The sequence below is a fragment of the Anopheles ziemanni genome, chromosome 2 (genome assembly GCF_943734765.1).
Source record: "Anopheles ziemanni chromosome 2, idAnoZiCoDA_A2_x.2, whole genome shotgun sequence".
NCBI classification, from domain to species: domain Eukaryota; kingdom Metazoa; phylum Arthropoda; class Insecta; order Diptera; family Culicidae; genus Anopheles; species Anopheles ziemanni.
The window spans coordinates 91,086,604-91,111,224 of NC_080705.1; the positions used below are offsets into that span (position 1 = coordinate 91,086,604).

At 45.5% G+C, this 24,621-nt stretch overlaps 2 protein-coding genes across 2 annotated transcripts in view; one reads left to right on the plus strand and one right to left on the minus strand.

Moving 5' to 3' along the window:
• The first annotated feature begins 2,725 nt into the window (after positions 1 to 2,725).
• On the plus strand, positions 2,726 to 6,713 carry LOC131294723 (integrin alpha-PS3-like). The gene is made up of 6 exons (XM_058322768.1): positions 2,726 to 2,892; positions 3,326 to 3,708; positions 3,779 to 4,474; positions 4,532 to 5,654; positions 5,715 to 6,597; positions 6,645 to 6,713. Exons 1-6 carry the CDS (start codon positions 2,726 to 2,728, stop codon positions 6,711 to 6,713), a joined length of 3,321 nt encoding a protein of 1,106 aa, XP_058178751.1.
• Positions 6,714 to 7,235: 522 nt separating this feature from the next.
• LOC131294724 (transient receptor potential cation channel trpm) overlaps positions 7,236 to 24,621 on the minus strand; it is a 59,295-nt gene continuing 41,909 nt past the window's right edge. The window contains exons 6-19 of the mRNA XM_058322769.1: positions 23,306 to 23,465; positions 22,837 to 22,973; positions 17,628 to 17,784; positions 17,347 to 17,494; positions 16,240 to 17,274; positions 16,026 to 16,178; positions 14,754 to 14,810; positions 12,463 to 12,603; positions 12,236 to 12,393; positions 11,980 to 12,170; positions 11,658 to 11,903; positions 10,734 to 11,593; positions 10,138 to 10,669; positions 7,236 to 10,074 (exon numbers count right to left, since the gene is read on the minus strand). Of these exons, the coding sequence (XP_058178752.1) occupies positions 8,708 to 10,074; positions 10,138 to 10,669; positions 10,734 to 11,593; positions 11,658 to 11,903; positions 11,980 to 12,170; positions 12,236 to 12,393; positions 12,463 to 12,603; positions 14,754 to 14,810; positions 16,026 to 16,178; positions 16,240 to 17,274; positions 17,347 to 17,494; positions 17,628 to 17,784; positions 22,837 to 22,973; positions 23,306 to 23,465 (5,342 nt within the window). The 3' untranslated portion in view covers positions 7,236 to 8,707. The remainder of the gene's footprint in view (positions 10,075 to 10,137; positions 10,670 to 10,733; positions 11,594 to 11,657; positions 11,904 to 11,979; positions 12,171 to 12,235; positions 12,394 to 12,462; positions 12,604 to 14,753; positions 14,811 to 16,025; positions 16,179 to 16,239; positions 17,275 to 17,346; positions 17,495 to 17,627; positions 17,785 to 22,836; positions 22,974 to 23,305; positions 23,466 to 24,621) is intronic.

Consider the following 24,621-nt stretch of genomic DNA (forward strand, 5'->3'; position numbering starts at 1 on the left):
CGACCCTGTCAAGATCAGATCAGGTCTCAGCAGGATCCCGACCCCGGATCGAACCCACCGAGGCGGAAGTATTGAGTAAAATCGGCGACCTGCCGATCGATCATCTTCATCGAACTCCAAGCAGTCGGCTTGACAAATTCCGCACGTAGTTGCCATCGGTAGAGGGCAATGCTCCCGCGCTCGGCGTAACGAATGCAGCAGTCCAAATGGTAAAGCGGACCGATTAATCTGCACTTGATGCATCTTATGAATTCGCTCCGTGGGCTCGACAAACGGCGACGTGGCCATCAATGAAGCGGTCATGCATAAAGATGCAGGCGCTCGGAGATAATTGGCAGATTCTTATGCAGAAGCCTTTCGGGAGAACCGTCACTGTAACGATGGAGCCCTGCGGGAGCCACATTTTGGTTCGGGAGAAGATTTACATTTCAAATGCGAACATTTATGATATGTTTGATCTTGACTATTGATGGAAATTGCTTAGTTGGTGTAAATTTTATTTACTTGTTCTATTTTTTAATTTTGAATGTACAGCTGTTGTTTGAAGTGTGAATTTGTTTGTAAAATAACCCTAAATGGTTTATGTTGTACAAATAACTAACAATGTAGTGTTGTAAAAAACTGTACCGTGTACTAAACAAAATAAAACTTAAGTGGAGTGTTCAAGTGAATTATGCTAGTAGCAATAAATTATACTTTAAACATCTTTGTGGTGAATCACGCATGACTCATTTCATAAAAGCTACCTGGGGCGAGGGAAACTTTGCTCCAAAACTCCCAAGTGACGCAGAGAAAAGTTTGCCGAAGTCGAACAAACAACACCACGTCATCAACCTCGTCTTCGTGTCACGACGTTTTTGATCATTTTCATTTTCAAAATCCCGTTCTTTTCCTACGCACAACGAAGAACTGCGGGCACATACACACACACGTACTTCCCCTCCATCGCAGAACGCACTCGAACGCATCTGAAAGCAAGAGGTTCCCTTCAAGTCTTGTAAGACGTTCGGTCAGCGGTTCGGTTTGTTGTTCGAATCACGACGGTTTTTTTAATGATTTTACCTTTCCTTGATGCACTCTACGTGCCTCCTTCTTTGCCCTAGGACATAGCTATTGGTGTCTCATTCCCACTTCTTCCCTTTTGATTCACGACTCGCCCGCGCAAGGAACGGACACTCCGGATTATGGTTCCTCTCCGGGTCCGTCGTCAAAAGTAGGTGAAAAGGTGATTGACTGAGCCGCGTCGAACATAAAGCATCGTGCGCTCTGACGTATTTCTTCGGGGATGGAGGACGGTTGGGCTTTAAGGTGCGGAGTTACCGCGGAGCTGCAGACCGCTTACGCATGCCATCGGGGTTCCTTCTTCAGGGGGAAACGAAGGGAGGAAGTGCGATGGTCGTGTCAGGTTTGTCCAGTTAAGATTTGTTGTTCAGAGGTTGAGGATTTTTTTTTTTTCGTCCGTACCTTCTATTTGTGTCGTCCACACCTAGCGATGACATTCTTTCTTCGGCCTTTGTTCGCGCATCTGTTCGATAACGGGCTCTACAGCGCGAGCTGATGGCGCTCGAGACCGTCAAAACACTTTTCTCAACCGTCTTATCTTAATTTATTCGGTATGCCCAGGATTTGTTGTTCACCGCCTGTTGTTGAGACATTTCATCGCTCAAAATCGATTGTGCAATCATGTTTTAAAAAACGATTTTTTAAGTGGATAATATTTTAAATCAAACTCGTTCTAAATAACCTCCATCGTTATTAAAATTTTCCAAAGATTGATTTGAAACTGCCTGTTTGATTTTCAAGCATAGTGTGTAAATAAAAAAAACTATAAATTACATACACTTTCCTTTGACAACCAAAACGAAAAAGTTTTAAAGTAAGTTTGTTCTGCTTTTACGATATTCAACCGTTTCAGATGTGCTGTGTGTTGCATATCCTCCAGGCGCAATTAGATGTTCGAAATAGCCATGTTCGAAAATGTTCGAATGTATTTGAAAATGCGCGGTTAAGCGGTTTTTCTGTTAATTTCACGGCCGTATCGCAATGAGTATCATTTAATGTTTATTAGGTTTGATTTTGGAGCAAACACAATAATTTTAAATAATCATTAGTTCTCCTTTCAAATTAAATGAAAATGATTTTTCGTATTTCTCATCACGATTTCTCTTTAGCAATTCATTTGATAAATCCAAATAAGGTGAACGAATTTCAAAACTCAACAAGTAGGCTTATGTGTATCTAATTGACATAAATACTTACTCATCAAACGTTACTCCACACCGTTTAAATGTATGAATCAGCTGTTGCTCTACATACTCACCCTCGCACCCATTAAACTATACAACAGTACCATATGCCCAATTATCAGTAGTAAACGTCTCATACGACAAAAACAATTTCTCAGACTGCAGTGGGATTCGTAAGCCCTTCAACTTCTGACTCGGACGGCTGGTCAGTCTTGAATTGAGTTTTGCTGGAGTAAGACGTGTCTGATATAGTGTTTCAGAGTGCAACGATCTCCAACGTTTGTGATAAGAAATAAGGAAGCGAAAGTGATTGCTCCGCCCGTGGAAGTGAATAAAGTAAATTTAGTCAAAAACTAAATAAAAAATCGATATCTATGACATAAACTATTCCACTTGAATAAATGAAAAACTGTTGTACTAATGTGCGACTTGATCAGTGAGTCTTACAACCAAAGAAGTGTCCTAGTACAACATTAAACATGAAACTGAGAGTGATTTGTATCCTGCTACTATGGTTAGCTTCCGGAGAGGGGTTTAATCTTTCCCCAACGCCTAGTTATACGTTCAAACAACCGGCATTAAAAACGTTTATAAAGCAAACGCGCAGTTCGTACTTTGGTTTTTCGATTAATCTACGCAACAGTGGGTAAGTGCAATTCAATTTAATGCATGCAATTCAATTGCTGCATGCAATTTAATTTAATCGCTCTAGACAATTTTCGCATGAGTAACGTGTGTAAAAGGAGTCATTCTAAATGATGTTGTCATTCACACACATTGTACGTGTCGCATCGAATTCGCAGACAATCACTTTTCGTCAAGTCGTTCTGATAAGCCGTTGAGCAGCGAAGACCAAGAACTATGACTAATACGTTGCGATAGTTTCGCACTGCCCTTTGGAGATCGTTGGTCACTTACACTTGTGGTAGGCACGCAAGAGGAGAGGCATTTTTTCAATGCTCAAACGCTATTTTTAGATAATTTACTTTACAGGTGTCAGATGTTGTTATGAAAAGTAGTATTTCTAGTGCCTTTAGTTTGAGTCCACATTTTGATATCATAATCTATGCTATTCCCAGAGTGTTTGTCGGAGCGCCAAGAGCCCAGTCGAACCTCGAATCACAACGAAATGTCAACGAAACCGGGGCCGTGTATCGGTGCAGCTTCTCCCCAAACACATCGCAATGTACGCCGGTCTACCTCGACAAGCTGGGAAATGTCCGCTACGAAAACGACAGCTACAGCCCTCACATTCAGTCCGAGAAAAAAGACTACCAGCTTCTCGGGGCTGCGGTGGATGGACTCGGCACCGATGACGATTGGCTCGTGGCTTGTGCACCAAAATTGATCGGTGATCTAGAAGAGTTGTACACGCTACACGGTATCTGCTATCTAACCGAAAGCACCAGGACAAGCATAGACGCAAAGACGGTGTACAAAATAAAACCTCTCCGAAATAAAGGTAAACAAGAAATTTTACAAGTGTTGTAGAAAGGAAACGTTTAGGTTTATTTCATTTGTTATCCTTTCAGCAAAACAATTGTATAAGCAAACATACTTTGTCTACATTTTTGGAGAACAGGGCTTAAGCGTGCACGTGACGGATGATGGAAAGGAGGTTCTCATCGGAGCACCTGGGGTCTGGACGTGGCGCGGGACAGTCATTCGTTACCGACAGCTACCGGGCGTGGTGGACGCGACTTTTAGAGGGAAAAATGTAATCCGTGAGCCTAACCGAGCGAATACCTTCACGCATGAAACTGTCGTACCGAATCTACGTCTACGTATAGACACTGACTCGTACCTGGGATACTCCCTCAGTTCGGGATACTTCCTGAACACCGAGAAGTTACTGTACGTGGCCGGTGCACCTCAATCGAAAGGTCAGAGTGGTGAGGTTATCATCTTCGACTACGTTAACAATCCCACCACGCAGGAGACGGACCTGGTCCGTTACCAATCGCTGGAGGGTCAACAGTTTGGCGAGTACTTTGGCTATTCGCTCCTGACAGAGGACTTCAATAGCGACGGACTGCCGGATTTGGCGGTTGGGGCACCGATGCATAGCCATTTGATGGAGCACGAAAATGGTGCTGTTTACGTGTTCCTCAATGTAGGGGGTCTTCAGTTCGAGCTGCAGATGAAGTTGTCCTCCTCCTACGAAGGAAGTGGTCGCTTTGGCACAAGTCTGGGAAAAATCGGAGACTCCAACCGAGATGGCTACGCTGGTAAGACCTCCCATGCGGATTCGTTTAGACATCAGTTCAAAGTGTCCTTGTTTTTAGATATCGCTATCGGAGCCCCATTCGAGGGGAACGGTGTTGTTTACATATGGCTAGGGTCAGTGAAGGGTCTGCAAACCAAGCCAAGCCAACGATTGGAACCACCAACGCATACCAGCCCCTTACAACCACCACGACAGCCAATGTTTGGCTATGCGATCTCGCGCGGGATCGACATCGACAACAATGGGTACAACGACATAGCCGTTGGAGCGCCGGAAGGAGAAGCTGTGTATGTCTACCGCACGTATCCCGTGGTCCGGATCGAGGCACGAATAAATTCGACCAAACGTGAGATACCGGCCGAGGGTGGTATCTTTGAAATTGCTTGCTGCTGGTCGGCAGAATTTCCCGCAGGGATCGCATTCAATGTTACGCTCCAGTACAAAGTCGATATTGACAAACTCATGAGAAGAGCGTCAGTGGCCAACTTTCAATCGTCTGTTAATGCCGCCCAGCAGGTCGTCTTACTCGGCGACCGTACTGTGTGCAAGCAATTCCTCGTGAATGTTACCGCATCGCACACTACGCTTCACCAACCCATCATCATCGATATGGAGTATATGATGTCGGAACAAGCGACTCCTCCAAAAGATGGACCGTTTTGTGATCACTGTGCGATTCTGGATCCGAACGAATTCACCCGTGTGCAAGAGTGGATCCCCTTCCGCACTGGATGTAGGACGGAAACGTGCATGTCGGATCTGAGAATTACCAACATCCGGTGGACTGACGTGCCATCACCATACTTCATCGGTAGCAGGAAAGTAGCCACCATCGAGGTGGAGATTGAAAACTCTGGTGAGAATGCGTTCCTACCTCAGGTGAACCTTACCGTTCCGTCGAGTCTGCAAGCCATGGCAAAGTCGGTTCCCGAGTGCGTTGTCTCACCCGCCGTTGATGGCCACATCGCCGTGCTGTGTGAGTTAAATAACCGTCTACCGCTTCGAAGTGGGGCAAAGGTTAAGCGCTCTCTACAGTTCGATATGACACACCTGGAAGACAGTCGGCGGGAACTCAAAGTTCGTGCGGTATCACTTACATCCAGCGAGGAGCAGTGGCCGAATGATAACGACATGGAGTACATATTACCGATCCGGGAGTCTAGTTTAATGGAAATTTTTAGGTAAGCTCCCCTATAAGAGTCCAATGATCCAAGAAGTTTATGATGAAAATTAACTTTCAGCAAAGTAAGCCCTCAGTCCGTGCATTTGGATCAGCAGAAAGGTATTGTGAACATGACCCAACGGGTGGAGGTCCTTAACAACGGACCCAGTACAATGCGCGACCCACTACTCTACGTGGACGTTCCTTTGACATACATCTTCGGCACCAAACGTTGCCAAATAATTGATCCCAAAGATGTTCGAGCGACAGGCACCTTCAATGACACTCCACTAAAGATCGACTGGATACAGCCTAACGAGGATTCAACCTTGCCAAAGTTTAGCTTTCACATCCAACACAACCCTGACGTCACGGAAAATACACCCATCGCAGAAGCCATAGATAATGAAGAGCTAGAGTTGGATAATTCTTGGATAGACGTCGCACGCGCAAAACGATCCAACTTATGGGTTCAACCGACAAGACAAGGGTTGAGCTCAATCCAACCGCACGATCTTCCGGCAAACCGGACTGTATTTTTCAACTGTGCCCAGAACAGTTCTGCGGTGGAGTGTTTACAGCTTCAGACACGCCTTGCTGCTATTCCTTCCGGTCCCAAACCGCTCCGGCTTGAGCTACATTACAAGCTCGACCTTGATGCCATCGAAGCATGTCTGCAGGAACAGGAAGATATATTCGTTGTGCAGATTTTGAGCGACCTAGGAAAGCCTTCCGACGGTGTCAAAGAAACGTTCGCGGTGGTACGCAACAATCCACACACGCTTGTGACGCGAACCGCCAACCGAAGTGCCCCGACTTGGATCTACACCACTTCGTCGTTAGGAGGGCTGATCCTTTTGGCCATCCTCACGTACGTTATGTTTCGCCAGGGTTTCTTCAAGCGTCAGCTGAGGGAGGATATGACTAGACTTCACCGCGAAGTAAGAGCCAAAAGAGCGAATGTCCAAACGTTCTTTTCTGATGTGTTGTATTCGGTGTGTCTTTTCAGAGTGTCGGCTTTAATAATTCAAGTGCCGTATCGGATGATATGGAGCAGGAGGACGTTTCTGCCATATGAATGATACTATATGAGAAACTTTCGCAGTTACCAGGTAATGATATTTTAAACAGGCAAAAATCATTCACTTTAGTTGCTTTAGAAAACCTTAAATGAAATGAGAATACGGCGAAATTCAATGGTCTCCCATGCTCGTACGCATGAAATATATTTGTCACTCTTGTTTACTTTCATGATCTAAATGTACTTCATAACATTGATAAAATGTCAGCGTAATGCTTCAACCGAAGGTTAATGCAATTTACCACGATCGTGTCCGAATGAATTTGTAAAACCTAGAACGATACAAAAGAGTATCCAACGTAAAAATAGACGCCTCATTAACATAATAATGTTTCCTCCATCTACAACATTCGTCCTCATACCATTCTCGTAACGCCGGCAAATTCGCATTATTATCCTTCCCACGGGCAGCAAAAGGGTTTCAAAAGTTCTAAATGTTCACCACACCTCCATTAGTTTGCAACGTGTTTATTGTTTCAACGACCTAGCTTTACATCGGCTTGCGTACGGTTTTTTTTTTCTCTCTCCAGTAACTTACGTTATCAACAAAACGGCGATCCTCATCCCGTCTCCCACAGGCCTTTGGGAGAGATCACTCCCTAGGTCGGGCTGGCGCCCCTTTATTGTTCCATTTAATATGTCTACGCTATACGTCTGCGCACCGAACAGCGCCATACGCCCCCTGTACTTTTGCATACTGATTTAAACTTCAATAATATTGTCACATTTTAGTACAACTCTCGTAGGACCATTGCCCGGGGCGCTGTATGGCGTCCAGGTGTCCGCTCACTGGTAGGTCGTTTTGCACAACGCTTTTGCTTACTTTATTTTTTAACAGTTTGATCCAAGGGGGTTTGCTATTACAATATTTATTTTCTTCATTTTCCATACTCCAAACTACACTGACGATGCCATGAGGCAATTCGAATTTATTACTTTGATTTGTTGAACGGTTTCTTTCCAGTTTCTATAGCTTCACCCTACCGAGGTGATGTATTTTTGGTACTCGATAATGGTGAACAACTTTCAAACATAAGCAAAACATTTGGGTCTTTAAGTACTTAGTATAGTGAAGGTTTGCTCTCCCTTTGCGTCTTTATGGGAAGTAAAACATAATCGAAACTAATAAACTACAGCACCTAGTTAAACCAAAGGACATAGACATAGCGTGCAAAAAATGTGTGTGTGTGAGATGGCATTAAGTGCCAACTACGCTTATTTCCATGTAGGCTTATGAATATATATATCTTATTGTTGAATAAAGGGATTTCTAGATATTCATCACTCTTGAGCTGCTGGGAGATTTTCTTTAAGTAACCTACTACTTCATCATTCATTCCACAGTGTTACTTCCTGAAATGGATGGTAAGCACACTTTCAATGGCAACATAGGGTATATAAAACATTTGTCTTTCTACGGACGGTGCGCTAAGCGCACAGCATTCTGTACACGAACCCTTAAATGGAATTTCTTGGATAAACTATGCCTACCCCTTCCCTTTATCTGTTGAACTGCATCTATTCTCCAGCGGAAAGTATAACGTTTCATGGCAATCGGCTTAAATCCGTTATAGAAAACCAATTTAACATTGATATGTAGGAGGAAAGGTATCGGTTTTCATCTGTTCATCGCTTTGTGTGTTATAGTTTTCTTAAAAAGGCGAAAGGAGAGTGATCCAAATACACCGAGCTTAGTTGGATTTGGCAAACATATCGATTGGATATCCAATTGAAAACATAAAGTGTAGCAAAAGCTAGCACTTTATTTAGTGCGTATATGTGTGTGTGTTATCGATTTAAAGTACTTTTTAAGTACACGCTTTCTTTTGGTTGGATAAATAAACATTTAAAAACAGAATCATTACGATAGACGCCTGAAAACCAATTTGGCAGCATTGCGCCAGGATCTACTACACTACTGTGCCAGCAGGCGACAAACCCCACGGCGAGCTACAAAAAACATTTACCTCTGACGGAGGGCACAACTAAAATCAGCACATGGTTTCATTGATGGGCGGATCGGTGTCTTCGTCGGTGCTGCTCTTAATGTTCGACGACAGCTTCGCGATCTCGTCCTGCACCAGGTTCGTGCTGATGCACGGTATCGTGGACGCTTTGCGTCCCTCGTGCATCGGCTCTTCCGTGCTGGTGGAGCTGCTTTCCTTCAACAGACTTAGCACACTCTTCGTCCCCAGTACGCTCAGGCTGTCGGAGAAGCGGGTAGATCGCGGTGGTTTGCTAGGGATTGCCGGAGCCGGTGTTGACGTTAACCTTTCCAGGCCGTCCGGAATGGATCCTCCGTTGTCTTTCGCTACCGGCGAACCCCCGGGCGTGCTTTTCTCTACGCTGAACTGTTTCCTAAGGAACGACGGGCGTGATTCAACCGAATGTTGTTGCTGCTGTTGCTGCTGCTGCTGCTGCGTGTGTTGCGTTGTGCAGCTTCCGATCGATGAAGTGCGCTTGGGTAGGAAACCGGTTCGATCGTCCACCGCCGGTGGAGGTACGGCGATCGTGGAGCTTGAAACCATCTCGATGACGGTCGAGTTGAGGCTCGTTTCGCCATCGATCGAGAGGTCATTCGTAATCGATGAGTTGTCGATGTTGAACGAACTGTTTGTCTCGTTCGAGCTTTGCTTAATGAACCGGTACGGCTGCAGCGAGTACTCCGTGTCGGTGCTGGAGTTCTTCTGCAGACTCTCGCACGACTTCTTGTACAGCCGGCTGGCGCCCTCGAACACCGAAGGGTTTAGGAAGGCGCCCTGCATGTACTGAGAGTTGCGCGGAGAGTTCTGGCTGGACATGGACAGCGGCGAGTTCTTCGAGTCGCGCAACGAGTTCCGGTTCGACGCGCCCTGCCGTTCGTTCTTCATGCCTGCGTAGTCCTCGTGACCCTGAGCGCTGTCCGCCAGCGAGACGATGTTCGACTTGGACGGCGTCACCGGCAACTCGATGGCCGTCTCACGGCGCAACATCTTGCGCGGACCGTGTTCGGTTTCGGGCCCTGCATCATCGAAGTACTCGTCGCTGTCCTCCAGCGAGCAGCGCGTTTGAAACAACGTTTCCATCATCATATAGTCGCTATCTTCACACTCCTTCAGATGCCGTTTTTCGATCATGGCAGCGAACTCGGGGTTGGAAAGTTCGTTGACGCTTTTCTTCTTCGGTGCCTCTGTTGAAAAGACGAGAACCATGTTCAATATTGATCCGAAATAGCAAACCAAATACTCACCTCTCAACGAGCTTGTGGGGGATGCGATCATGTGGCAAACGCTCTCCAGTTCATCCGTGATCGATGTGTACTCTGTGTGTATCTGCAGCAAAAGATGACGTCCTTTTGGAACTGGGCGTTGAATAGCTGCTCAAGCAGGACACAAAGGTTACACATGGGAACATCAACAGTATCAAAATACCACACACTTACGTTGATCGGTGCCACTATCCGGTTCCGATTGCGTCACACTTTGTTGCCGCTTTCCGAACCCCAAACCTGGTATCTGGCAGAGACTAGTCTGTGATTTGTTGATATCCAATCCCCCACCGGATGCGCTTTCGGAGTTTCTTCGTCCACCGACGCCGGTCCCGGGAGTGCCACCTCCGAAAGAACCACCCATCGAAACACCCACCCCTGGTCCACACATGGATGAGTTTCGCCGGCGTCCAGTGCGTTGCCGAAGTCCCTCGTAGTTTCCATCCATCAGATCGTCAACGGTTTCATCTCCAACGAGCGTCCTATCGTCGGCCCCTTCCAGCGGGGTGAGCGTGTCCTTACTCTCCGTGCTTGCCGTGTCCTGTCGGATGTTCAAGAACGGTGGTGGTGGCGGCGGTGATGGTTTAATGGCAACACCGAGCGAATCCACTGGTGAGAGTGTTTTTTGGACGCCACTACCGGGGAACAATTCCGAGTCCTCCGAGCGAATGGACAGCTTGCGATCGCGTTCAAATGGTTGAGAAGTCTGATGGAAGGAAGGTAGTATCATTATTAAAGTATGATTGTAGCTGTAAACCGTGTTCCCTTACCTGATCCGGTGAGCGTTCACCTTCATTCTCCTCCAGCACGGTACGAACCTCCAAATGTCGTCCTTCATCGAAGATATACGCATCCGGACGCACCTCTGTCAGTGACCGGTTGAACTTTCTCCTTTGCGTCGGTGGCGGCAACGTCGGCTGCATAATGTAGCTATCGCTCTCCGATATCGTGCGTGTCCGATGATCCACCGGAATGGGCGCAATACCGGGGGCACCCTCGAGTGCTACATTGCCACTAACGTTACCAGTCGAGCCCTGCATCGTACCGCCTTGCATCAACGTATGAGCCGCCATGAACCGATGTATCACGGCCAGATGAGACAGGATTTCGCCTGCCGTTTCCTCCACCTTACGCAACCGAAACTCGATGTTTTGCACGGCCGCACTTTGGATGTTTTCCTTCTGGTTGATATCTTCAATCTTCTGCGCCATGTGGTCTACCCGTTCGTCTGTGTTTTTGATACGTTCCTCAGTCGACTGCTGTAGCAGAATCTCCTGCTCGCGGAAGTATCCCTCCACGCATTCCTCCTCGTAGTCGTACAACCGCTCCATGTCCTCTTTCTCGAGGAAAAGTTTCAACCCGTTGTCGCGAGACTCCTGTAGACCTTTTGCCTTGCGGATCGCGTACCGAAGTAATGAATAGCAGTGACTGAGCGCGATCAGCGGAGGTGGCAGAACCGGCTTTTGTTGGTACTCCATGACCACCGTGAATCGTTGAAACATCCACACCTGATGCGAGACGGCATTCACCTCGATGAAGATGTTGTTGAACACAGCGATCAGTAGGTTAATGAGCAAAATATTGGCAATCAACAGATACATCGACATAGCGATTGGTGTCACCCAGTGTCCTGCGTTGAGTGAACAAGAAAACACGTTAGTTCAGTCGAGATTACAGAGCTCATCCTCTCTTACCCGTGACACACGGTGGCTGCGATGGATCTTCCCCACAAGGAGGATCGATGTCATCCGCAAACACCTCTCCGTACAACATGAAATATGGTTGATAATAAACTTCGCGTACCAACCGCCAGCTGGCATCATTGTTGGGAAAGAGAATCGCCTGTCGACTCACGCCGAAACTCATCAATACCACCAGTAACAGCACCACAAAGTAGATCATGTTCTTCACCATCTTGCCCATCATCGTCACCAATGGTCCTGAACAGAAAGACAGTGTGTAATTAAATATCTGAAATATATGAAATATCTAAGGCAAATCAGAACGATCACATACCCAAATATTTGTTTACGCCTAGAATATTCAATATCCGCAAGTACCAGTAGATGCTATCGACGCAGTATATCACCCGCCCGATGTCCATCGTGTATGGCCGCAGTCGCAATGCCAACCCAATGAGGAAGAATATTATGGCCGCCGCATCGCAGGGATTCCACATGTTCCACGCCCAGACAGAGAATTTGTGTCTATAAAGGAAAAAAAGACAGGTTTCAGTCGATGCTCGGTATATTCAATCGGCTTGTTTTCTTACGATATGGCCACCGGTTCAGAGGAAACTATCTCGCGAATCTTTTCACAGCCAAGCGTGGTAATGTAGGCGATGGCATACATCTCCTGCCAGCTGGGTGTTTCCTCCATCCGCACCAGCACGGTGTAGGTGAACATTACCAGAAAAAATACGTATGCCATCTGTTGAAAAACATAAATTTCCCATAACATTTCACACAAACAGTTCCCCGGCACCGGGAAAATACTCACCGAGTCAGCCCAAAACTTGGTAATGGGAGCGGTGTAGAACTCGTAGATCTTCTTCTTCAACTTCAACGGTCGCTGCTGCCGCACGTCGCTATCGAACAGATAATCCTTGTACTGCGTGTTCTCCGAGTCGGTTAGGGAAACCTGTGAAAGTGGTAAACGAAACAAACTTATAAGCATTCTCAGCTAAAAAAGCACGATCTCAACGAGCACAACCTGTTAATAAGAATAACCGTGCACAAACTGCCAACTGAATAAAATATAGTCTTGTTAGCTTACGGAAGGGCACTATTTTGCAACAGTAACGAAACTCCCTTTGGAACTATTTCTAACAATGATCGATTACGGTATTGAATTACATAACACAATGGTTTCAACCAGTACGTGAATTTGGAAATGTATTAATAAGAAACCCATCTTTCCATATTTTGAAAAAAAAAATGATAAACCTAAGATGAAGGCTAACATATTTCGAAATAAAACGCCATGCGATCAACAATATCTGAGCACATTATTGAGAACGAATACAAATCTACAAATTCATATCGAACACACTATGTTAACACATCAAACCTTTTGAAAAGAATATTTAAAAGAGCACACAATATTTTATTTTAGAGGTGCCAATTAATATGTAATAGATTTTTCTAAAAGTGCTGATTCATTCACTTTTCCAAAGTGTACAAAAAATAAAAACGTGAGCTGAAGCGCATTGACAAAAAAAAACATCTCCTGAAAACAGCAAGCGACTATACTCTATGAGGCCAGCGATTTAATGTAGTACACTCTTCCGACAGACTAAACAACTTGCATAACATCCGCAATAAACGACAAACAGAAACTAGCGTTCAAAAATGTCCACTCTAAGCGGAGCTAAAAGGAGAATGAGATTTTAAAAGTGATGGCGGACTAACTTTTGAGCTAAAGCATCCGGTCAGACCTACCTAAGGAGAATCAGAACGAAAAAGGGATGTTAACGAAAGCACGGAAACATGATTGCCAATTTCAAACCCGCTCTCTCCCCGGCTGGCGGATCGGCCCTCTGCTCACTTCCGGTTGGCGGTGTATGCTCGATGACAACGGTTCGATTGTAAACGTGCCATGGGAAGAGTAATGGTATACGAATGTTTGGCTGTGTCGCTGCCTATGGCGTTGTGCGTGTATATTAACAAAAATCTACGAGTAACGAAGGATGTTACCTAAACCAGTGTCCCGAGACGTCGGGGTTAACCGGCTACAGTTGGTTCCGATTGGATCGCTTACGGGGTAGCATTTAATTTTCTTTATGGAAAAACTTGTAACCTACTCTCGAAGGCCCCTTAAAATTAATTCAACCGATTAGACACGGGGACGCAGGGCCCAACTTTCGGGTACTGTTTCTATTTTCCTCCAACCTCACATAGCTAATACCTAATCCACCGTCTCCGATGCAAAAGTTTTCTCAGACAATTACCAACTCCACACAAACTCATGGGGCTGTGTGTAACAGAAAAGTTAACGAGTAGTTCGACCATGGACACGTTCGTTCTGAAAACGGCTCGTAAACATTCACTGAACATAGGGAAGACATCGAAAAACGTTTACATCGTTCGACTGTACAGGTGGAGCGGGAAAGTGGGAGGACTATATTCGAAAGCGGTGTGGGGAGTTAAGCATGGCATAGTCGAACTATTTACTACTGAAGACAGACTTGTCGGTAGAAGAATAGTATGTATCGCGATCATAAGAGTGATAGAAAGACACAGACTGGGAAGGAACTGGATACATGGAGGCCAGGGAACAACTAAAGCACAGAAACGTTGTGAGTAACACAGACTTGGAGGAGGCAGGAGCGAATAACTTTTTTTTTGCTAGTTAAAATTATCAATTTTCCTGTGATGAATTTTAATCTGAACGATCTGCAGTATATTTTAAAACCGATTCTTGATGAGCAGCAGTTAACATTGCTTTCCAATTTCGTTTGTGCAGCAATGAGGTGGAATGGTGATCTGTTTTGTTTTAGTTATTTTAAAACATAACAAAGAAAAACCCAAATAATCTGCTTGCTATTATTTATGTGTTGTGTGCGTCGTGTGTTAGTGGGCGAAAAGTGAGTTGGAATAAAATTGGTTTAATCAAAACTAGGGGCATATTTTAAAAACGCTGCCGTGACCGCTCGACGCAGCAGTGCGCCCCTATTGTTGGTCTAAGCGAATTATATTATGTGTTTCGTAAAGTTTCGCTAGTGGGAAAATGAAAACAACATAACACTACACAGTCTAAAATACTTAATACACTACGACAGCCACACTTACTTTTCCGTTCTCCTGCACTTTGGTATCTTTCATTGAGTACGTATCGGACAGAAGCGCCTAGAGATGAGAATACAACAGGATGAAGACGTTTCGGTACAGACGATTTCAAGGCGGTAAGAATAAGATGAAGCACGAAAGGGAGGGGACAAATAACGGGGAGGGAAAACCCACATAGGAGGAATCTTGCAGAAAGTATCACAATTTTACCCCTGTTTGGTGTGAAACTGTGAAAACCGTACACATCGTGATTAAACAATAACGACCGGCACCCGGCATGAAATGAGGTTTAAGGACAGAAACAGAACACGTACAACTCGAATCGATAATTGTGCTACGATAAATACCCGCCATGATGTAGTGTTTATACGCGGAATTGAAGTGCAAGTTGATCGAACATAACACAAATAAATTATTTTTAAAAAACTAGTAGTGGACTGAAACCTAGAAACATTGTGAATCTTTCTCTGCTCTAAATGAACAAAAAATACACAGTCGAAAATACCAATAAATCAAGACGTTTGTAGAAATGTGAACTTTCTAAACAAAGCACAGTACTAAACTAAATATTTCATAAGTTCTATCAAATATTATGTATCTATGATAACAAAAACTCCCGAAGCGACCGAAAACTCCCCATTTCATATAATTAACCCCAGTGCAGTAATATGGCGGACGATAAACAATGACGGAGAGAAAAGGGAAAATTATCGAAAGGGAGAAACAAAACCAAGGAAATTGTGCGCTATTTGTTAAACGTTTATACCTGTGGCGTTGGAGTTGCACTTTCGCTAGCAGGTTTCGTACTTTGAGTGGAGTTTACAAGAGCTTTCTAAAAAGGTATCAACACCACGGGAGGATGATCGTTTGATGTTAACCACACAGGGTGATGCAGTGTGATGGGCGTTAGTGAATTGTTAGTACATCGTAGGGGGTTTATGATTTCATCGCCCCCCAGAGGGATCATCATGATCAGCATCATCATCGTCAAAATGATATCAAATATGTAAAGTGAGGTTTTTGACGTTAACAGTGAAGATCATGTCAAACGGTAGGAGAGAGAGAGAGAAAGAGGGATAGAGAAAGAGAAAGATAGAATATTCAATACAAACGTGATCTTTTATACGATGGAAGTTCAAGATAAACAAATCAATTATCTGGATAATGTAATAGATTAGAGATATTTTCTCTTTTTAAAAAGAAGTTAAAAATGGAGCCACATGAAATCCACGCAGGGAGTACGTGTATTTGTTGGTTCTACCGCTAGTCACCTACCTCCGCGTCTGGATCCTTCTTATCGCGATCCTCGTAGTCTAAGTACTGATTCTCCAGGTGTTCCTCTTCCGTTTGCGGCATTTGCTGTAGCTCTTCTTTCGACTTAAAGTCCAACTTTCTTATATAAAACGGACACAGCAGCCCACAGATAACCTAAGTATTGGGAAAGATTCCGTAGCGAAATACTCTTCACAAAAAGCGCACCGTTACGAACCTTCAGATTGGTGTTTTTTCTTGTGCGCAGTCCGCCCATCCAGAGATCGGCCAGAATGATCTGGCTACAGGGATGGGCCAGTATGGCCCGATGGTTCGCCGCCACCGCCAGCGAGAGACAGCTCTGGCTTGACCAGGATTGCAGCTCGCAGGTGAGTAACCGCTGTGCCCGCTCGGCATCCTGCCGGTAGCAAAAGTCCAGCAGCTTCAGTCCTTTGCTCTCGAACTCCTTCGCGTAACTTCGCAGCTCCTCGTAGATTTCCGTGTCGAGGTCATCGTCGGCTGCCTCGTGCGCCATGGCTTTGTAAAGCTTGCAGGCAACCAGCGACTTCGCAAGTGCTTCCTCACCGTGCGTCCACATGAGCAGTGCCATCTGCTGCCGCTTCGTAAGCACGGCCCAGATGAGCAGCTCGTTAAACGGCAGCTCGAATAGCGCCATATCGGACGTCACCGGAAGGAGCCCGGCAACCAGGCTCATCGAGTTGATACCCGCCGACCGTTGAAAGGTGGACGGCTTCCGGTGCGTGTTGACGTAGCTGTTCATTACCTTCGCGTAAATCGGACGAAATTTCCGGCGCGTGTAGTACGACCGATACGCACCACCCATTAGCTTGTTTATCACCAGACCGATGTCGTGCAGCGTGTACACGTAGCCCTTCGGGATATGTGGCCGGACGTCGCGCAAAATGTACCCGAGTGTGTTGGCCGGTCCATGCTTGGTGTTGTACAGTTCCTCGAGTCGAGGTATCGTGAGGAACTTGCGCATCGACACTCCGTTCTCTAGTAAGAGCTTAACAAAATCGATCCGGTCGTGCTCGAGGGCCTGCATCATCGCCTCGTCTAGCGCCCCGTGGGGCCACTCCTGACCGTACACGAATATCTCCGAGCGGGCGATGTCGACCCGGTTCCACGTGAGTGCCAGGCTAAGCTGCTCTGGCGGGCTGAGGTGCTGTGATTTAAAAAGTGCAGTTAAAATCGTTTGGTCCAGTTCCTGAGTATTGCCCTCCGGTCGGTCCTGAATGCGGAACACCGTTATCTATGGTGGGAAGAAGGAAACACTGTTAAAATGCAACACCCTCCAAGCGAAAACCGCGCAGGATATACTTACCAAATTTTTGTTCTTGGTACACTGCAGCAACTCCTGGTACAGCTGCTCCGCCTGGTCCTGGCTTACCTCGAACGTTTTCTGTATCGTCGCAAGGAGATAGTCGTGCATCGATTCCAGCACCTGCTGTTCGCCGCTGTCCGATGCATACCTGCGACGAACCGGAAATCGAGATAGGAAAAGAAAAGGTGACCACTTTAGTGCCTTCATCCTTCGGCGGAGAGCCGACCGCCGACCGCGGCCAGCGATCTCCGGATGGGTTGGAGAAAGTCGTGTGCATTTACTTATGTACAAACGCGATTAGATCAGCAGCCCGGCCTGACCCATCACACACTACTACCGGTACCGGTGGGTTATCGGTGACGTACTCTAGCACAGCTCTGATTGTGTTTGTACCACCTTCAATTACCAAGCATACTACGGGGGTGCTCGAGTGGGTAACTAGGAAAGAAGAAAGAAAGAAGAGAAGAAGAGAAATCCGTGTAGAGAGATCGAGCAGAAGAGGCGGAAAGAGCAGGAAGCAGCACGAGAACGGGCAGGAACACGGAACGGTAGAGGTAGACAAGAATATGTAAAGGGGGAGAAACAAAAACAAAACATAAAACATTACATCAATTAAAACATAAACAGATATTATTTAAAATGTAACTCAGTTCGTCCTTCGGTGCTAGTGAGAACAACGTCAAAACATAATTCAATTACAACGGGGAAAACAACAATCATCCCATTCTCAACTAACGTTTACTGATAGAAACACATCACGAGGCATCGGAAAGGAAACCAAGGAGAGAGAAAGAAATACAAAGGAATAATTCGTTTGGGCGGAAGGAAGAATGAAAATAGTACAATCAAATAGAGGTTTGAAATGGAGATAGATTTCTGCATCATAGAGACGAGAGTTACAAGAACATTCAACAAACATTAGCCCGCACTAAAAGCTACTGACTGACAAATTTCACGTCCACGAGAAGATGGAAACCATTAGCTCAAAACGCCAACCTTCAGACCTTACGACTTCGCTAACGCAAACGATACTGGACAAGGGGCAATTTAAAACCCATCACTCATCAAAGCCGCAGGACGTTACGCCTACGACCAAACCAGTAACTGTACAAAACCTAAAGCTAGAGAAAAGCGCACATTGATACTTATATTATTTTGATAACAATCTTTGGTAAATGAATTAGATCAGTCGACAGCTTGCAGCCCACATACAACTGCTGAATCTGTTGCCAACGGTTTACTTAATTAATCACCCACATGAAACTAATCGAGAATCCTTGGGTGGGAAGGAAAACGGAGGAAAAGCAGCAGAAACAAAAGGGAACAAAAATTAACGAGACCAGCATCCGACACGGAGCTTCATTGCCGAGTTCCACCGGCGGGTTCATATATACCGAGAAGAATTGTTCCAGCTATCGTGGCTGGTGGAGGCGACAAAACCGGACGATATTGCTGGATGCTTGTACAGATTGCCAACGAACCGATTCGTCATTACCGAGGCATGGTGCACAAACTAATCAATCTATTTGCCCGTAGCCCTGCAGACGCGCATGGACAAACAACGGCGTTGGGAGATCCTGCTCTCCTGGTTTGCTCGGCGGCTCGGTCTTTACCGTCACGCCAGACGAGCCGCTTGATCCAATTAACCTATCATTACCGGATAACAATCTGTCCCTCGTAATTAGCGGCAGAACAATGGACGCGCGGGAGGAGTTCTAGCACGCTGTTTGCTGCAGGAACCTCGATACATTCCACCTGCGGACACTGGGTTGCGGATACATACGAAACACCGCGGGCTCAGAAGAGACGGTACTTAAACGGACTGCGGCATAGAGCCCATCAAAATAAGGGACCGACGACGGTACAATGTTTCAATTTTTCCCCCGCCCAAGGACCATCATCTCCGCCGACGAGATGAGGCTTCGATAAAGTTTCACCCCGGGCAACTCCGGCACAAAGATGAGGGTTGCCAGGTGGAGGAGGAGGAGGACGCAATCAACCCAATTTCGACAGACACCACTCAGTCCTGCCGCCTAAATGAGAGGATTATCGGGTAACCACTCTCGCAGGCAAAGTAAACTATTTAACCGAAACAAAACACAGGATAATGCGTGGAGCCGGAAAAAGGGAAAATCTTCACCAAATGAATCCGCCCCAGTAAACAAACCCTGGCCGCTTTTAGTTATTTTTTGAGTATTTTTTGCTTTGAAAGCTTTTTCCCGGAAAGCGGAGCTGAATGTCGGGCTGATTCTTTGTACTTTAAAAGGAATCTCCACAAAACCCACTCGACGGCTAGCGGCTTGTTAGGGATGAAGGAAGATATCCTTGAGAAAAAAAGGGTTCCCTGACATGGAATAAGGGAATCCGGATAGGTTATTGCCCTGGAGGTTAATGTTTTAACTTCACCTCCACGTTTGCCAGTGACGTGGGGTTGGAGTGCACCGTAACGGACGTGCCTCCTAATCATTCGCCTTAGCTCCTCTCGTAATTGGTGCGTCGTTAAAGTTAATTGTTCACTGCACCATCATCGGCTGGGCGTCTTTCTGTGAAAGTTTTACGTGAAAAATTAGGTCAATATTTGGGCAGCCAGGTATAGGACCGGTCGCTCATTAAAAAGAGATCTTGAAGCAGTAAACATCCGAATCCAGCGACAGTGGCGTTTTGAATGCATAATCCACATTGCAACAGGTGCTTTTAATGACCGTTTCGTTGGAGAAAATTTTCAAACAGATGATAAATTAATTAGACTTATTATAAAATAGACGAATGAGGTGTTTTTGATGAAGCGTTGTTGATATCTTTTCAATACAGATCGTGCTCTGACAATTTTAGAAGTACTTTTGAATAGGGTACTATTTAGAAGGATTTAATGTACAGGTCATTGGTTCAGTTTATGTTTTTCCGAAAAAGCATATGTCAACTCGGGGTTTACTTGTTGAAACCAATTAAATGAAGAAAAACTCCTAAAGGAAACATGCATTAAACTAGATAGATAGCACATGTGTCGCACGGGAACATCGATTACGGTAGCGAGAAGGGGGCCAACACATGGCGAAAGGGAATGGGGTGAGCTACGGAAAAGAAGACAGGCTCACACCTAAGTATATCACAACGGGGCCCCTCTACAATGGGCAAAAAGATAGCAAACGCGTCCAGTAGTTACCTTTGTAGTGAAAATTCATTAAAGATGACAGCATCTTGTCTGCAACGCGGCGCGCACCACGTTTTGGTGGAAGGTGGAACCGGCGGTTGAGTGGGGGGAGGGATAGTAATCGAAAAGAAGAAATCTACATCAACCACCTTTCGTGTCACAAACAATCGAGACGCGCAACGCGCAAATGAAATGTGGCGTCGTAGACGGAACGCAACTGGGAATATAACATCCAACTTTGCCGAAGCTTACGGTATGAAATATGACGGCTCGAAACATCTTTCAGGGCAGCAAGAAGGAGATAAAGGAAACGCATAAGAAAAAAACATCGTCTCTCCATCCACTGGTCGCTTTGGGCACAGAGCTTGTTTTCTTTTTGCTTAAAAAGTTGGCAGAATTCAAGCACTGCGAGACAGAAACAACACATTTTGAAGCAATTTATGTTAAAGTGCCCATTTGATGTCTTTCAGCTTGGTTTTAGTTCGTTGCGCAAAAAGAACAATTTATGTTTTGGCATGAACGCCGAAATTAGTTGCGAAGGAGAACCGCTTTTAACCTCACAGGCACAATATAGACAAACACCCCACTGGGAGTAAATTAAACTTCAAGATTTGTTGTTCACTTTAAAACACCTACTGACACCTGCCTGATGAAAAGATGAAACGAATCCTCTGTTTGACGAACTGATTTGTCATACGTTAGCTTCAAATTATGAATCAAGCCGCCAGTTTGCCACCGGCAAAGGAAGCTTAAAGATAAATGTTTCAATATACCCTCTCTAAATATTTGCTCGTGTGATCACGTGGTTGGAGGTCTGGATAACTGGAATTCATCCATATTTTCCGACAAAATGATATCTTCAAGCGATTATATATGATACGATACTAGCCTTAACGGGTCAGGGAAGTTACACGAAACAAGTGGGGGGAGTTTACACTGATGTGAAGAGATGTTCAAACATCCACCTGATTCTATTATGGTGCTAAAGTTACAAGAATCACTTAAAGGTATCATAAACAAATTACACGTAATTTGTGTTGAACCATTTTTTCACATGAGCGTTACATATTTGAAGTTATTTCTTACCATGTTTGGAAGCTTCCATCAAGACGTTATTTAAATAAAACCTTGCAAGCTTCCTAGTACAGAGAAAAAAATCACACGCTTTCCACGAAGCAATTGCAGGACTATTGAAACAAATTTATCACAACCTTCCACGGCTCATCAGGGTCGCGGATGTGTGGTTTCCTGTTCCCCAAGGACTACTTTTCCATGGGAAATTACATCATAAGAATTTACATTATTGCATCGAACGAAAAAAAAGGAACCCAGCTAGGCCATAACAGACCGTATGCATAGCTGCGGTTCCATTACGACGACGGGTAATTCTACCGTACCACCACGGAAGACAGTTAACCACATCACGCGCTAAGCGGGCGCCAAACCGCCAACCATTTTCCAACAATTTACTCCCTAGGAACGGCTCCATCTTCACCTAGCCTTACGGAGGACATTCGCCAAGGATCAAATGAAAAACGCATAGAAACCACCGATGTAAACTTCGTCATCCGAGTACGGAGATGACGGTGGGGATGAGCGCTCGCTTATGAAGGAACACGCATACACACGCTCTAACGGGGGCACATACGAGGTATACAGGCAACACCATCGTAAAAAGAGTGCGTTATAAGAAGCCACAACGAGACCGCGGCTTCTCCCGAGGTGGATTTGAAGGTGAATGAAAATTGATCGCCATGAATACGATTACCATTTATTAAAGCACATTCCTGCCGAGCCACCGGCAGCAGCGCGTGGAAAGAATCGTAGCAAATAGCCCTTCCCTTCGAATGCTGAGGGAAGACGACGTCGCGCGAATCCTCGTTTAGCGCTGCAGGTATGAAAAATTACCCATGATAATGATGCGCTCATAAAGTATGATTTTTTCTTAACGCCGTTCGAGGCATTACTCGGAACATCCGGAAGGATAAAAACCGATGGTCGATGCTCGGGAAGGGTTGTTCAAACGGCGTCGCACTAACACAATCCTGACACCATGGCACAACAGTGTACTGCACCTTCTGACTCCTGGCAACGTCTTGGCAAAAGGGATAACGGTGTTTGGCAGCATAAGGCCGAGCATACATACATCCGCTCACTTACAGCTCGACATTCTATGTTTCCCTACCCGGTTTTTTTTTCAGTCCCCCCTTATGAGATGCAAAGGATTTCATAAAGCTATTACGAACGCACAGCTTCTCCGGTGCGGGTTCTGTCCATGGTTTCGACGGTGTTCGCGGTGCGCACAGCTACACGCCACCATCCCGTATCAAGCTACTTACAGGGCTGCAGTTTCTGATTCGATATGTATTTCTCCAGCTTCCTCCGGAGGATTAGTTCCGCCCCGTAGCGTCCCTGGGAACCGTTGTCGACGAGGAGAAAGTAAGCGTGCCGGTTATTCAACACCGCCAGTTTCGATCTGTGAAAAGAGAGTAGTTAACGGTCTTATTAGAGTAGTGGCGGAACATGGCGCTAATAGAATCTACGCAACAGTGGCAGATTATCTATCGGCAGAGGGCACGGTCCGTAGCCTATGTTTTATACAATTCACATATTGATCTAAATAAAATTTACGTATTTGATGAATGTATGTAAAATGATACAGTACAAATAAAATAATATTTTTGTTTTAAACATGAATAATTTATCAGTTGGCAATGTCCACCACTCTTCACACTGTCCAACACAAATGGGTCAAAAATCTACATAAGCGCTTTAGCTTGAGCGGAGTCTCGCCGTGCGACTGCTTACCTGGGCGAGCTAATACTATGGCACGGTACGTCCCGGTTGTGTCCCAGCAGCTCATGGTTACGCTCCACGATGCCCCAGGGTGCGATACCGATGCTCACCACGCGCCCCGACCGCTGCTGGCCCTCGAGGAGAAGCGCATCGCCAACCTGCTTCGTTACACCTGGTGAAAAACGGGGAAATAGTTGGAATTGCAGTGCACGTACCGTGAATGCCACGAGCGCCCTCAAAAGCGCCTCGGGCGGATTCTCGATGTTTCGAAGAGTGTTAGCCCAAGCCGACCACAACAACGACACAAAGCAAGCTTTCGCCCCCATATCCTTAGCTCATCAATATGCTGAAAGTGTTCACCGGACGGATCTTGGCATGGACGGAATCAATGGGAGAGGAATCGGATGGATCAGCGAATGAATGGAAATCGCAGGCTCATCGGTCAAAAGCTGTGAGTCAACCACTACATCCACCCCAAAAGGTGTATCGGCGTTTTATTGGAAAAGGAAAAACCCCTTTGCTACCGATTTGAAACTTCAAAAGGAACCAGATTCGAAGAAACCCGATTTGTTCCGATTGCCAAACACATCGTGACAAGGGTAACGCTATCCAGACTAATCTGAATTGGTATCATCGCTGTGATAAAGCTACGGTAAACCGTATTTTCCTCGATTTAACCATCCTCTTCGTCCGTCGGCAATTTTCCACTCAACCGAATAACTCATTATTAATCCTTTCCCCTGCAGGAAGACACTTTGCAGCGGTGAGAGGCGGCCTGAATCGGGGCGCCGAAAGCTTTGTTTCTCATCAACCCAAACCACCGGAATTATATTAACTGAATTTCACCGGCTGCCGGTTGGGCGGCTCATTATTAGTTAGCGAAGATTGGTGATAATGGCTCCCGGGGAGCTCGCATAACAATCTGATGGGATTGAAAACTTATCCCCGAAGAATGTAACGCTTCAAGGTTCGAAATTCACTAACTGTGCTCTGATTATTACGTTGTTAATTTTTTTTATCTTTGCTATCAAATTAAAATGTGCGTAAAGTTTTAGGCATGTGTTTGAATATCACTAAGTAGGATCGCTTTAAACTAATTGAATTGGATAGTGTCATGATACATTTTCCATACAATCTGTCCGTACTTTAACCATTAAAATGAACAATTTATTAAAAAAAGAAGTTGAACCGCAATCACCGCAAGCCACCGCCTTAATTATTGTTTCCGTTGACGATGTCAATCGCTTGACACTGACTAATGGGACTGATTGGATTATATTGCATTTATGCTCCTACCACCGATGGACACCAAAGGCCCTCTGTACACA

What these genes read in the sequence shown, in the direction of transcription:
- LOC131294723 (XM_058322768.1), top strand. Translation starts at nt 2,726, where the DNA reads ATGAAACTGAGAGTGATTTGTATCCTGCTACTATGGTTAGCTTCCGGA. An exon ending in ATTAATCTACGCAACAGTGG is followed by an intron (nt 2,893 to 3,325) that starts GTAAGTGCAATT and finishes TGCTATTCCCAG; the next exon opens with AGTGTTTGTCGGAGCGCCAA. An exon ending in AAAACCTCTCCGAAATAAAG is followed by an intron (nt 3,709 to 3,778) that starts GTAAACAAGAAA and finishes TTATCCTTTCAG; the next exon opens with CAAAACAATTGTATAAGCAA.